Source organism: Emiliania huxleyi (assembly GCF_000372725.1).
Source record: "Emiliania huxleyi CCMP1516 chromosome Unknown EMIHUscaffold_20, whole genome shotgun sequence".
In the NCBI taxonomy this organism is placed as follows: Eukaryota; Haptophyta; order Isochrysidales; family Noelaerhabdaceae; genus Emiliania; species Emiliania huxleyi.
Window position 1 is genome coordinate 139,365 of NW_005200600.1, and position 12,003 is coordinate 151,367.

At 65.9% G+C, this 12,003-nt stretch overlaps 3 protein-coding genes across 3 annotated transcripts in view; 2 read left to right on the forward strand and 1 right to left on the reverse strand.

Moving 5' to 3' along the window:
- Positions 1 to 2,068, reverse strand: part of EMIHUDRAFT_203737 (hypothetical protein) — a gene marked incomplete at both ends in the record, with an annotated part of 8,755 nt that extends 6,687 nt beyond the window's left edge. Inside the window, 2 exons of the mRNA XM_005781571.1 lie at positions 1,728 to 1,895; positions 1,979 to 2,068. Coding sequence (XP_005781628.1) covers positions 1,728 to 1,895; positions 1,979 to 2,068 — 258 coding nt within the window. The remainder of the gene's footprint in view (positions 1 to 1,727; positions 1,896 to 1,978) is intronic.
- A 2,822-nt stretch (positions 2,069 to 4,890) lies between these two features.
- EMIHUDRAFT_203738 (hypothetical protein) lies at positions 4,891 to 6,264 on the forward strand (the record flags this gene model as incomplete). The annotated part of the gene is made up of 3 exons (XM_005781572.1): positions 4,891 to 5,579; positions 5,821 to 6,152; positions 6,224 to 6,264. 3 exons carry the CDS (start codon positions 4,891 to 4,893, stop codon positions 6,262 to 6,264), a joined length of 1,062 nt encoding a protein of 353 aa, XP_005781629.1.
- A 265-nt stretch (positions 6,265 to 6,529) lies between these two features.
- EMIHUDRAFT_449810 (hypothetical protein) lies at positions 6,530 to 10,946 on the forward strand (the record flags this gene model as incomplete). The annotated part of the gene is made up of 8 exons (XM_005781573.1): positions 6,530 to 7,205; positions 7,617 to 7,651; positions 7,884 to 8,011; positions 8,268 to 9,046; positions 9,227 to 10,313; positions 10,386 to 10,530; positions 10,733 to 10,802; positions 10,916 to 10,946. Exons 1-8 carry the CDS (start codon positions 6,568 to 6,570, stop codon positions 10,944 to 10,946), a joined length of 2,913 nt encoding a protein of 970 aa, XP_005781630.1. The 5' UTR covers positions 6,530 to 6,567.
- Between the last annotated feature and the right edge of the window lie 1,057 nt (positions 10,947 to 12,003).

The window sequence follows — 12,003 nt, forward strand, 5'->3', positions numbered from 1 at the left end:
ATGAACCGCCATGCCTACCATGAAGGGTGCGCCGGCGATCGACGCTCGGGAGGCCGCGCGACTCGTGCGAAGCCGTGGTACGCGCCCCGCCAGGGAAGTGGGCTGTGTTTGCGTTTCTTTGTGGGGACGGGTTGGAAGGGTGGAGGCATCTAGATGGAGATGAAGAGCGAGGCGCACCTCAGACTCGGCACCTGATTGGACGGACAGTGTGTCCGATGAGCGGAGAAATTGAGGATGCGGCGGCGGCCGCATGGGCAATTCCAGCGCGGAGCGGGCGGCGCAGTCCCGGAGCCCTGGCGCGGGCGTGGCGCGGCAGGGCGCGGTGCGGTCGCGGTGGCGCGCAATCATGCTGGCCGGGGATCGCGCTGCGACAGAGTACAGGGGGAGGGCGGAGGCGCGGCTTGGGCGGTGGCGCGAGCCCCTGCACGCGTCGCGCGGGCGGGGAGGGAGAGGGAGGGGAGGGAGAGGGAGTGGCGGGGGGCGGGCTCAGCGGCGCGGGGCCCCGGCCCTCGCGTTGGGCGGCTGGCGCGGCAGGGCGCTGGACGCATATACCGTGGATACGGTGAGTCTCAACGTGGGCAGATTTTTTTTCGAGAAGAGACGCTGTTCACACAAAAACAAAACACCGACGCAAGACGCACAAGCTCAGACAGTCGAGAAAGGGATAGACCGCAACGACAGTCAGAAGTCAGCGCTGGGTCCCAGGGCGAATGCGATGACGGCCTCTAGTGTGAGCTCTAGCTAGTGAGCTCATCGCTACTATATGCAGACGCTGTTCACAGCCTTGTTTTTCAGAAGAAAATACCTCCTCTGGCGCTGTGCGCTGGTCTGTGAGAGGTTGAGGGCGAGCCCTGGAGGCCCTGGGGATTCACAGCATGGCGGCTTCAGCATGTGCAGCGAAAAGCAGGCGTGCGGCAAGCGGAGCTCCCCACCGGCTCGCGTGCGGGAGCGCCCCGACTCCGTCTGCCAGGTTGCGCTCGAAACGCGCAGCGAGGGAGACTCTCTCCCTCAGACAGCTGGACTGCGCCTTGGCCCCGAGGACGCGCGTAGACTATTATTAAAGCAAGCGGCGACTTGATCCTACCCACGGAACGTCGCCGCAAAGCATTTTATCTCCTGCGTTCGCATTTGGGCGGCCATCGCAACACTCCCTAGCTCAACTGTCGACCCTAACGGGTCGCCAGCCGACCGATCGTCATTCAGGCGGCGTCGCAGGACGAGGCAGAGGAGAGCGACGCGACAGAGGAAGAAGCGACAAGAGAGAGAACGACGAGAGTGGGACGACCGCGAGGTGGCATGAAGGTAGAAGGTTGCAGCGAGAGAATCGGCGAGGGACTGCGAAGAGAGATAGGTAGGAAGAAAGAAAGAGGCTGCAGACGCCCAAGTGGGAGGGGGGGAGAGTGTCGTCCCAAGGGTGGGCGACGGCTAGCAACACACCTGAGAGGGCGGCCCCTCCCCGAACCTCGCCCTCGGGAGAGTTAGAGTCGTCGGCCAGGGAGGCCGGGCTCCCGCTGGGCATCTTCGGGTGGATCTCAGGTAGATCCGGCAGACACCCTGAGCTCGCGACGCCCTTCACGACTGGGAGGGCCAGGGAGCGCACGTGCTTCGATCGCAGGGGGCACCGTGGAGGGTGCGCCTGCGCCACGGAGGCACTCCGGGCGGCGTATGCAATGTGGGGGGAGGGTCAGGGAGATGCTGCCTCGGCGCGCGCTGCCGCGACGCGGCACGGAGTCGACCGGGCCACGCCGGCGAGGGAGATGCGCTCCAGCGAGGGTCGCGTCCTTGAAACCGCCGACGCGTTCCTGGACGACAAGGCCGATCGACTCTGGAGGACGCGGTCGGCAGCACTTCGCGAACTGGCACAGAAGGTTCGAGACGGCACGGATCTTGTGCTCCTATGCGCGGGTAGGATCGAGTCCTGTCACGGCGATCTGCTGAGGAAGGGGATCCTGGCCGAAGCGGCGCAGCTCGAGGCCACCAGCAAGAGGAAGCCGCGCTCCTCTGATAAGGGCAAGCCGAGGGGTCCTCGGGGGCCCAGGGCTGACTCGGTGGAGACGGCGGCCCGCATGGGGGTGCTGTCGACCTTCTACCTCCGGCACGCCTACGGACGGGACAGCCCGGGGCTGCATGAAGAGGACGGGGTGCTCTCCGCGAATGGGGGGGTGCTGTGTGCGGGGTGCGGAGAGGAGGCGCCCGGGCTCGGGGCGCGGGACGGGGAGGGGGATGGCGGAGAGGGGGGGGGCGCGGGCGAGGAGGGGGAGGGGGGCGGTGGGGAGCGGGGGAGGAGGGTGTCATAGCAATTTGCGTGTATAACGTACGTCACCAAGTTGCTATGTCTACCTTTTCTGATCGGCTGAACCCCCCCCCCCTCCCTCTCCCGCGGCCCTTCCCCGATTGCCACGATCAAAGCGGCGCACGTATCCTCCGCCGCCCCCTCTACAGGTGAAAGACAATGCAAACCCAGAGCGATGGGCTTGCCCATCCCGGAGTGGTTCGACCCCACGCAAATCCGAGACGGTGACGGGTGTAGTCTCGGTGATCTCAGGCCCAGTGAGGTAGTGCATCAGACTATCCCGGATCCTGCTGACCAAGCTCCTCTTGTAGCTCGATCGGTCACACCGCCATCGCCGTCGGGGAGAGGGGGGACGACACTGCTTCGGCAGCGTGCACCTCGATCCTGTACCGTGTTTGTTATGACCCCCCCCAATGAACACTCCAGTGAGGGAGGGCGAGACGATCGAGGGGTCCCGTACCATGCGGAATCGACCCTATCCAGTGCTCAAGTGCTCAAGCAACACACCTTCCTTCCAGTGAAATCCCTGTGTGGTGGCGGCGTGCCGCCGTTCTCCCATCCCTCTTTTGGGTTCGATGTTTGCTTTCTTTCTTTTTCGTGTGCCGGTGTGTGTGCCAGTCCGCGCCAGTCTGCGGCGCTTGTCGTGCCAGTGTGCTGTGAGAGAGGCTTGTATTTTAAGATGCTTTCTTAGCCCCCCGCTACCCGGTTGCACTCGTGCGACGTAGCGGGGGGCCACGACTACGTTTACGAAAACATAAGTAGTCCCGCGAGGTGTGAATTTGGCCACCCCAGAAGCCCCCTTTCCAATGCTGCGCGTCCACAGAGCGTCCAAACTTGGGCGCGAACCGTATCTCGCAACCTCGACTGGCCGATGAAGAGCGACCCGTACGACGCGCACTTGTCGTCCTCCCTCCTCGCCACATGACGGCCGCCCCCCGACACCGACAGTCGCGCTTCGCACGCCTTCGAGGTCAGCTGCGGCCGAGCGACGACCGGCTCGCCTCCGATCGCTGGGCGCGGTCACTCTCCGGCCCATCACCCACCTGCCGATCACCTGTCCGCCTCGCCGCGCGCGGGCCGCTCGCCTGCTCGCCACCGCCGCCGCGCGTCCCCGCGCCGCCACGCTTCCCTGCACCTGACGGCGCTCGAGCTGCGCAGACAGACGGCGCGCTCTGCAGAGCAGCGGCCGCCCAGGCGGTCGCTGCTCCGCCCCGTCCGAATCCGTCCGCCCGCGCGTGCTGCTGCCGCCGCCGCCGCCGCTCCACCCGGTGCCCGTGTGTCGTGAGAGTTGCTTTGTGTATGTGTGTATGTCTATGTGGACAGCGACACTTATGTCACACTTGAGCCTCTATCCATGATTGAGACCGGTACTCGGGTTTGGATGGTAGCGGGGGGCCCCGCCGGAGGCTGGTTACTGATTCTTTGCTCCAAGTAGTGCCCGAGAGCGAGGGATACGGAGAGGAGCACAAATAGATAGGACGCCCAGCCTTGCCCTCCGTGCCGCCGAGTGAGGAGTGTGTATCCTATGCGAGAGAGATCCCCTGTGCCCTGTGCCCAGGCCCCAGCCCTCTCCGCGCGGCGATGCACCCTCCCCCCTCGCTTTTGCAAATTCCTGCAAAGGTGGGGACGTGTCTGTCCTCGACCCAGCCCTAGCTTGGGGCACTCTTGGAGTGCAGTCATTAAGACAGCTGGCGCCGGACGAGGCCAGCCCGGGCAGCAGGCCACGCGACCGCAGCAGGGCGGACCGCATCACGGCGGCTGCGCCCACAGGGGCAATCACCCCGGCACAACGGCCCCCCGGGTTGAGCCAGGGTGAGAAAAAAGGCGTGGCTGTCCCATCATCTGGCTCCTAACACGGACCGGACGGTGTATCCGTCAGGACTCTGTCAGGACTCTGTCAGGACTCTGTCAGGACTCCGTCAGGACTCCGCCAGGACAACCACTGCCCCCCCGCTGTGAACAGGAGCAGACGGCATCGGCCGCCGAGGAAACGTTGGGAAGAGGCACGAGGAGGGCGGCGACCTCAACCGACTATGGAGGACCCGTCACCAGACGACGCAGGGCGGACGACGGGGAGGCGGAGCAGACGCGCAGGGCGAGACGAGGGAGGGAGCAGGATGTTGCGGAGATCAGCAGGAGGATGTACGACGAGATTAGGAGCAGCAGGGACCCGAGGGACCATGTGGAAGACGGCTAGTGCTAGTCCCCCATCGGGAGGACGACCCCGGCTTCCTAGTCGCCGACCACACCCACAAAGAACCCTGCACAAAGACCGCAGGGCGGGGACCTGTTCCTTTTAACCCATCTCCTAGTAGAGGTGTCCGTTTTATTTATTTATTTAAACTCAGCGCATGTGCATGTCCAGCACATGTCCATGGACATGTGCATGTGGCGCCCTGGCCTCTGCTGGATGCGGCTGCTGGGTAGACTTGTGAGAGAGACTTGTGTGAGCCAGGATCTCCGGAATTTTATTCGGAGGTCGCGCTCGCGCTCTCCTGGCTGTTGCATGCCTTACTGGCGTAACGTAAGAAAACTTCGACCTGGCGGTGCCGTGCACGGCGCCCGATAACGCTGCTTCGAGGATGCGTGTGGTGTATATGCGGGACGTCGCCCTGCTCCTCGCGCTCCTGCGCGCGGCGCCGACCGCCGGCGCGCAGCCCAAGCGGAGGGGCACGCTGCTCGTGTCCCACTTTTACAACGAGGCGCTGCTGCTACCGTACTGGATCGCGCACCACGCGCCGATGTTCTCGAGTGCCATCCTCATCGACTACAACTCGACCGATGGCTCGGCCGAGCTCGTGCGCCAGCTCGCGCCGCGCACCTGGAAGGTCGTGCCGTCGTGGGACGGCGAGTTCGACGCGGTGAACCTCGACCGGCAGGTGAAGCAGTGGGAGATGACACGGCCCGACGACTGGCGCATCGCGCTCACGACCACCGAGTTCCTCGTGATGCCGGGCTTCCACGAGCTGCTCGCCGCGCTCGACCCTGGCCCAAGCGGCCACCGGGTGCTCCACTTCCACTCGCTCATCGCCGTGGGCGACGACACGATACCACTCAAGCCGCCAAGCGCCGAGCCCCTCGTGTGCCAGCGCGGCGTGTTCGTCGAGCCGCAGCGCGGGCTGCTCCTCGGCGGTCGTAGCGGCGGGGCCTTCTACGACCGCTTCATGCACGTGGGTCTGGGGAGCAACTACGTGTACACGCCGGGCCGCCATCATATGGGGGGCTCGGTCACGCAGGCGGAGAATAACGCGTTCTACGACGGCGGCATCATCCTCAAGTACATGTGGTGCGCACAGCCGCCCCCCCCCCCCCCCCCCCGCCCCCCACCCTCGCCCTGCACCCTCCACGGGCACTCTCGGGCGCGTGCCCGGGGCGCCGTGCCTGCCAGCCCGCCCTCGCGCGCGCGCACGGACGACAGAGTGCACGTGTCCAGTAGCCCTGCGATTTGCACGCGCACACCTAGCGCGAGCCCCCTCCCCGATCCCGCCCCCACCCTCTAGCGCCCTCCTTGCCGCGTGGGCACACAGGACGCCATGGCCCGAGACGCGAAGCCGCAAGATGCAGATCGGCCACAAGGTCTCGAGCCGTGACCGCAAGATGGGAGCCGGGGTGCAACACAACCAGATGAGCAACATATCCACCCGAGCCGCCGATGAGCGCCGCGCGGGCGCGCTCGACGGCGTCGCCAAATACGACGGCACGGGCAAGGCGCCCACGAACGGCACTGGCGGCGGTGGCGAGCCGGCGGTGCCCGCGCTCGCGCTCGGCTTGCTGAAGCGGTGGGCGTGTGGCAAGGGCCTGCATGAACACGACGGCGGCGCGGGCATGACGATCGGCCGTCGATCCCGAAGGGTCGTCGGTTGAGCTAGGGAGCCTGGCGATGGACGCCACCGCGCGACCCCTCGTGGCATCTCTCTCGCCGTCGGCGAGCTGGGGGCTCGCGGACGGCCGACTTTCTATATGACCAGTAGGACAGCCGTGAGTGTGAATCGGATAAGGAGTTTGCGTCCGTCCACCGTCTTCGTGGACGTCTGTCCTCGCTCGTGACACCCACACCCCACACGGCCTGTTTTGCTTCGACTAACATTAGCACTGACTACAGATCGTGAACACTTGTCTGTCTGTCTGCGGAAGGCCTGGCAAGCGCGCGCCCGCCTCCTCCGCGGCCCTGCCCTCGCCCGGGCAGCGGATCGCCAAACACAGAATGAAAAAATTCTTTTTCTCTGACGGGGTGTCATCGCGATCGCTGGCGACCGACTGTGGGGGGGCCTTCAATGATACCACCCCTTTTACTCCTCGGGTTCGCGGCGCTCGAGCCAGCGGTACCACACGCTGATGTGGCCCAGTTCGCCGCCGGCCAAGGCCCAAGCGCACTCTCGCCGCTGCTGCGCCACCAAGGCGCCGACGCGCCGCCACGCTCGCGGGCGCACGCCGCTACAGCCGCTGTGCAGGTGCATGTCGACTGCAGCCCGACGGTAGCGCGCGGTGGCAGCGGCGCCACCGCCGCCGACCCGCTCCCCGACGTCGCTACTGGCCTGCGCCGCGCGCGCGCGCTTGGCGCGGCTCGCGGCACGGCGGCGGAGGTGCGCATAGCACCGGGCGTCTGCTTCCTCTCCGAGCCCCTGGGCAGCAGCGCCTTCGGTGGCGGCGGCTCTGCGGCTGCGCCTCTGCTGCTCCGCGGCGCCGGCCCCGCGAGTGTGCTGAGCGGCGGCGCGCCGCTGGCGGGCTGGTCGCCCGTCGCTGACGCTGACGGCGCGCGGCTCGCCAACGGTTGGCCGGCCGGCGCTGTTCTCGCTGCGGACGCCCGCGAGTGGCCCGTGGAGATCAAGGGCGTGCGGGCGGGCGGCGCGCTGCTCAACCGCAGCCGCTTCCCAGCGCTGCATGGCGATGGGCTGGACACGCCCAATTGGCTCTTTGCGCAGGCGCGCAGACAGACAGACAGACACACACACACTCACACACACGCACACACACACACACACACGCACGCACGCACGCACGCACGCACGCACGCACGCACGCACGCACGCACGCACGCACGCACGCACGCACGCACGCACGCACGCACGCACGCACGCACGCACGCACGCACGCACGCACGCACACACACACACACACACACACACACACACACACACACACACACACCGCTCGCACCGCTCGCACCGCTCGCACCGCTCTTCCACGCGCACCGGGCCTTGCACTTTGAATGCCGTGGGGCTCCTGTCGTCTAGACGTGGAGTCGCGAGGGACTAGCCTGGCCCTTGCCCCACCACCACCTCGTGTGTGTGGAGAAGTGCTCCTTCCCTTACCTCAGCCTTACCTTTGCGCAGGCGTGGTCGGTGCCGGGCAACGCGAGTGCGACGTCCTAGAAGCGGATACCACCGTATCTCCCCCATATCTCCCCAGATCTCGTGTTGGCAGCTGGGGAGCGGCGTCCCTAGAAGCGGAAGACGTATTCTTGTCTCCCAACCAGCGCTCGAGAGGACACGCACTCCGGCAGTTAGGATCACCACGCTGCTCGGCGACGTTACCATACCTCCAGAGGACCGAACCCAGTGAGGATTCCGTCCCGTGGGTGGTGCGGTAGGTGCACCGGGCCGACACGCGGCGTGGATCGGCATTGACGGCGCCAAGCTGCGGCCCCCCCCTACCGCACGGGCCGACCCGATCTCGGCGCTTCTCGGCGCGTACACGCACGTGCTTGGCTGCGGCGAGGCGAGACACTTCCGAGCCACTCCCTAGAGATGCCGAGCCACTTCCTAGACTCTCCCTCAGACATGCCCGAGACACTTCCGAGACGCTTCCTAGACATCCCCGAGCCACTCCCTCGACACTCCCTCGACACTTTCTCGACACTCCCTCAGACATGCCCGAGACATTTCCTCGACATTTGAGACACTTTCACGACCTTCCGGAGACGCTTCCTCGACACTCCCGAGACACTTCCTCGACACTTCCTCGACACTTCCAGGCGGACGTCAACTCGCAGCTCACCAAGGTTGTCGCGGTGCGCAACGGCAGCGCGACTGCGCCGCCCTCGGCGCTGCCCTCGGCGCTGCCAGTGCCGCCCTCGGCGGCGGCGCAGGACGGCCCCGCCCTGCAGGTCCTCTTTCGGAACACGTTCACAGTGCACCAGCGCTTCTTCCTCGAGAACGTGGGCTGGGCGCTCTCGCCGGGCCACTTCTTTCACGACGAGGCGGCGGGCGTGCTGTACGCGTGGCCGGCGGACGCGGCGCAGCGGGCGGCACTGATGGGAGGCGAGGCGGTGGTGCCGGTGCTCGATCGGCTGGTGGACCTCAACGGCAGCTCGCACGTCGTTGTCTCGAACCTCACGTTCGCGGACACGACCTACTACGCCGACGGCTTTTGGGACGGGCCCGCGATGCAGCCGAGCGACGCGGCCGTGAGGCTGAGCTACTGCCACGACGTCACCGTCGAGGCCTGCAATTTCCTCGCTTCGTGTGGAGGTCACGCCGTGGCGGTTGGCAACGCGAGCCGCGATTGCGCGATCGTCGGCAATCTGGTGGATGGCGTGGGCCAGGGCGGCGTGGTGCTCTATGGCAAGGACAGCGCCACGCCGCTGCCGCCAAACCCAAAGCGGGGCACGGCGGGCGGCAACAACTCGCAGCCGCGCCGCGTCAACGTCGCGCACAACGTCATGCAGGACCTTGGCCGCGTGCTTGTGCACGTCGCCGGCGTGGCTCTACGCTCGGCGTCGGGATGCGTCGTCGCGCACAATCGCGTGCAGCGGTGATATCTCCCCCATATCTCCCCATATCTCCCCATATCTCCCCCAGACCTCCCCCAGACCTCCCCCAGACCTCCCCCAGACCTCCCCCAGACCTCCCCCAGACCTCCCCCAGACCTCCCTCGTATCTCCCCCACACCTCCCTCATATCTCCCCCATATCTCCCCCATATCTCCCCGCAGGTGCCCGCGGTACGGCCTGCAGGCGGACTCCTTCTACACGACGCAAAACTCGCTCGACAACGTCTTCGAGTTTAACATCCTCGCGGACACGAACCGGCTGACGACCGACACGGGCGCGATCGAGATGCTCGGCAGCGGCAACCCCGGCCTCTGCGGCAACGGCTCCGCGGGGTGGTTCACAAACAACACCGTCCGCTTCAACAACATCTCGCACACCGTCGGCTCGAGCAGCAGCGATGGCTCACACGTCTGCGTGCACGGCGCGGGGGGGCCTCCGGGCAGCTGCCGCGGCCTAGTCTGGGGCGTCTACCTCGACGGTGGCATGAGCGGCGCGACGGTCCACGGCAATGTCATCGGGGCGACGCTGCACGGCGCCGTCTTCGACAACGCCGGAGGCAACAACTCGATCACCAACAACGTCTTTGTGGGCGGCGCGGGCTCGTCCGTGCTGATGAACTTCGGCACGGCTGGAGGCCCCGCCAACCCCGACCCTGTGAGCGGTGTCGTGCCGAGCCGCGACATCGCGGGCTCGACGGTAAAACGAAACATCTTCTACTTTGGTGCGGGCATGGGTGCGGATGGCGGCGTCGCGGGCAGGGCGGCGGCGGTCGCGAGCATGGTACCGTGGCAAGACGAGGAGCTTAAGAACAACGGCTCCAACTTCAACCTCTTCTTCGCCGAGGAGTTCGACGCCGCCGCCGTGCCGCTTTTCCCAGGCGGCCGCAACCTCACCTCGTGGCGAGCGGGCAAGGCGCCGCCGCCGCTGCTGCGCTGCGCCGACGGCGCCAGGGCGAGCCTAGTACTGTCCGAGGACTGCAGCTGGGCGTGGGAGTTGCGCGCCGACGGGGACGAGGCTGGAGTGCGGCTCGCGCCCTCCGCGGCCACGGTGGCGGCCAGGCCGTTCGCCGCCGGCGTCGTGGTGAGCATCGACTGCGAGGGCGACTGGGTGCACTGCTCGGACCCGGCCGGCGCCCGGACGCGCGTGTGCATGGACGCGCCCCACGGCGCACTTCCCGTGCGGAACCAGGCGTGGTCGCTCGGCGCCGACGCGACGCTCAGGCAGCTCGGTGGCGGAGCCTGCCTGCAGGTGTGCTATGAATTCGCCGCTATGACGAATGGTTGCTGATTAGTTCGTCGAGGTGGCGGCGCTTGCCTCCAGGTGTGCGTGCGCGGCGGGGACGTCGGAGGATGCAACGGGAAGGCGGGCTCGATCCTGCAGCTCGCCGCGTGCACCGGCGCAGACAACCAGCGCTGGTCGCTGGGCAACGGCACGGCGCTGCGCCCTCTCGGCAGCGCGAGCAAGGGTTTGTGCGCCTCGCCGCCGCCGCAGGCGCCCTTCACAGCCTCTCTCCTCTCTCCTCTCTCTTCTCTCCTCTCCCCTCTCCCCTCTCTCCTCTCCCCTCTCCCCTCTCCCCTCTCCCCTCTCCCCTCTCCCCTCTCTCCTGCCGCCTCTCTCCTCTCTTCTACCGCCTCTCTCCTCTCAGGCGCCCTTCAGCAGTGGCGCAGACGAGCACTCCATCGTGGCCGACCCGCTATTCGTCAACCCGTTGCGCGGCGACTTTCGCTTGGCGGCTGGGTCGCCGCCCTCAAGCTCGGCTTCGAGCCGATCCCGCCCATCGAGGCGCCCACTGCACGGTGTGCCGGCGGCGTCTCGTGCTTGGCGATGGCGTTGCGCGCCGTCTCCACAAGCGGCCGCTCCTCGGACGTGCTGCAGATGTGACTGAACATGCGCTGGGGGCCTGACGTTACTTTCCGTGACGCAGCTTCATCTCGGGGTCTATTTAACGTTGGTCACATTTTGTTTCTCCTTCACATGTTATCACGTTCACGAGGCGAGGTTTTTATGATTGCAAAAAGGGAGTGCAGTCGAGGAGGGGGGGGGGGGCGAGCGCGGCAAGCATTGAAATAAATAAATAAAAACGCCGACCTCTCTACTGTGAGATGGGTAAAAAGGAACAGGTCCCCGCCCGTGCGATCTTTGTGCAGGGTTCTTTGTGGGTGTGGTCGGCGGCTAGCCGGTGTCGTCCTCCCGATGGGGGACACTAGCACTAGCCGTCTTCCACATGGTCCCTCGGCAGGGGGACGGAAGGCGGCCAATTCGAGCGGCCTTGCGGCGACGAGTGGGGGCTGCTCCGGCCGGGCGGGCGGGCGCCTGTGAGGCCTGAGGCGCATGGGCGACTTCGTGGTAGGAGAGAGCAGGGCTGCGGGCTCATATCACAAAAAGCCATCACTTGTCCATAAGCCGCGGATTCCATTCTCAAATAATGCTCTAGACGCTGGCCGATTGACAATCATCCCTAGTAACTTGAACTTGGTTTGTTGCTGCGCCCCTGCTTGATCCGTTTCCGTTGGCGATGTGACGATGCGGATGGTGCAGTTGCCCTTTCGCGAAGCTTGTGTCTGTTGCGGTGAAGTAGGTTTCGTCGAGTCCAAGATGATTGTATGCGCCCACATGATGGACATCCGGAGTGGGTCCTTCCCATCAAACATTGCACCCAGTTTGTGCGGTCGGCAACTGCAGCCGCCATGAAATATTCGAATCAGAAAACGGGGGGCTGGCGCTGCACCAGGCCAATGGCTTGGGACGCAAGCGCAATCTGCGCCACAACACATCGCACAAGCGCAATCTGCGCCACAACACATCGCACACGCAAGCAGATGACCACACAATCCGCTTGTGGTCGCTTCTGGTGGGCGGCAGGACGTTGCCGACCGCGCCGCTGTATTTGTCCCAAGCCGTCTGCAACGTGCTTGGAAGGAAGCCAGTGTCATACAGT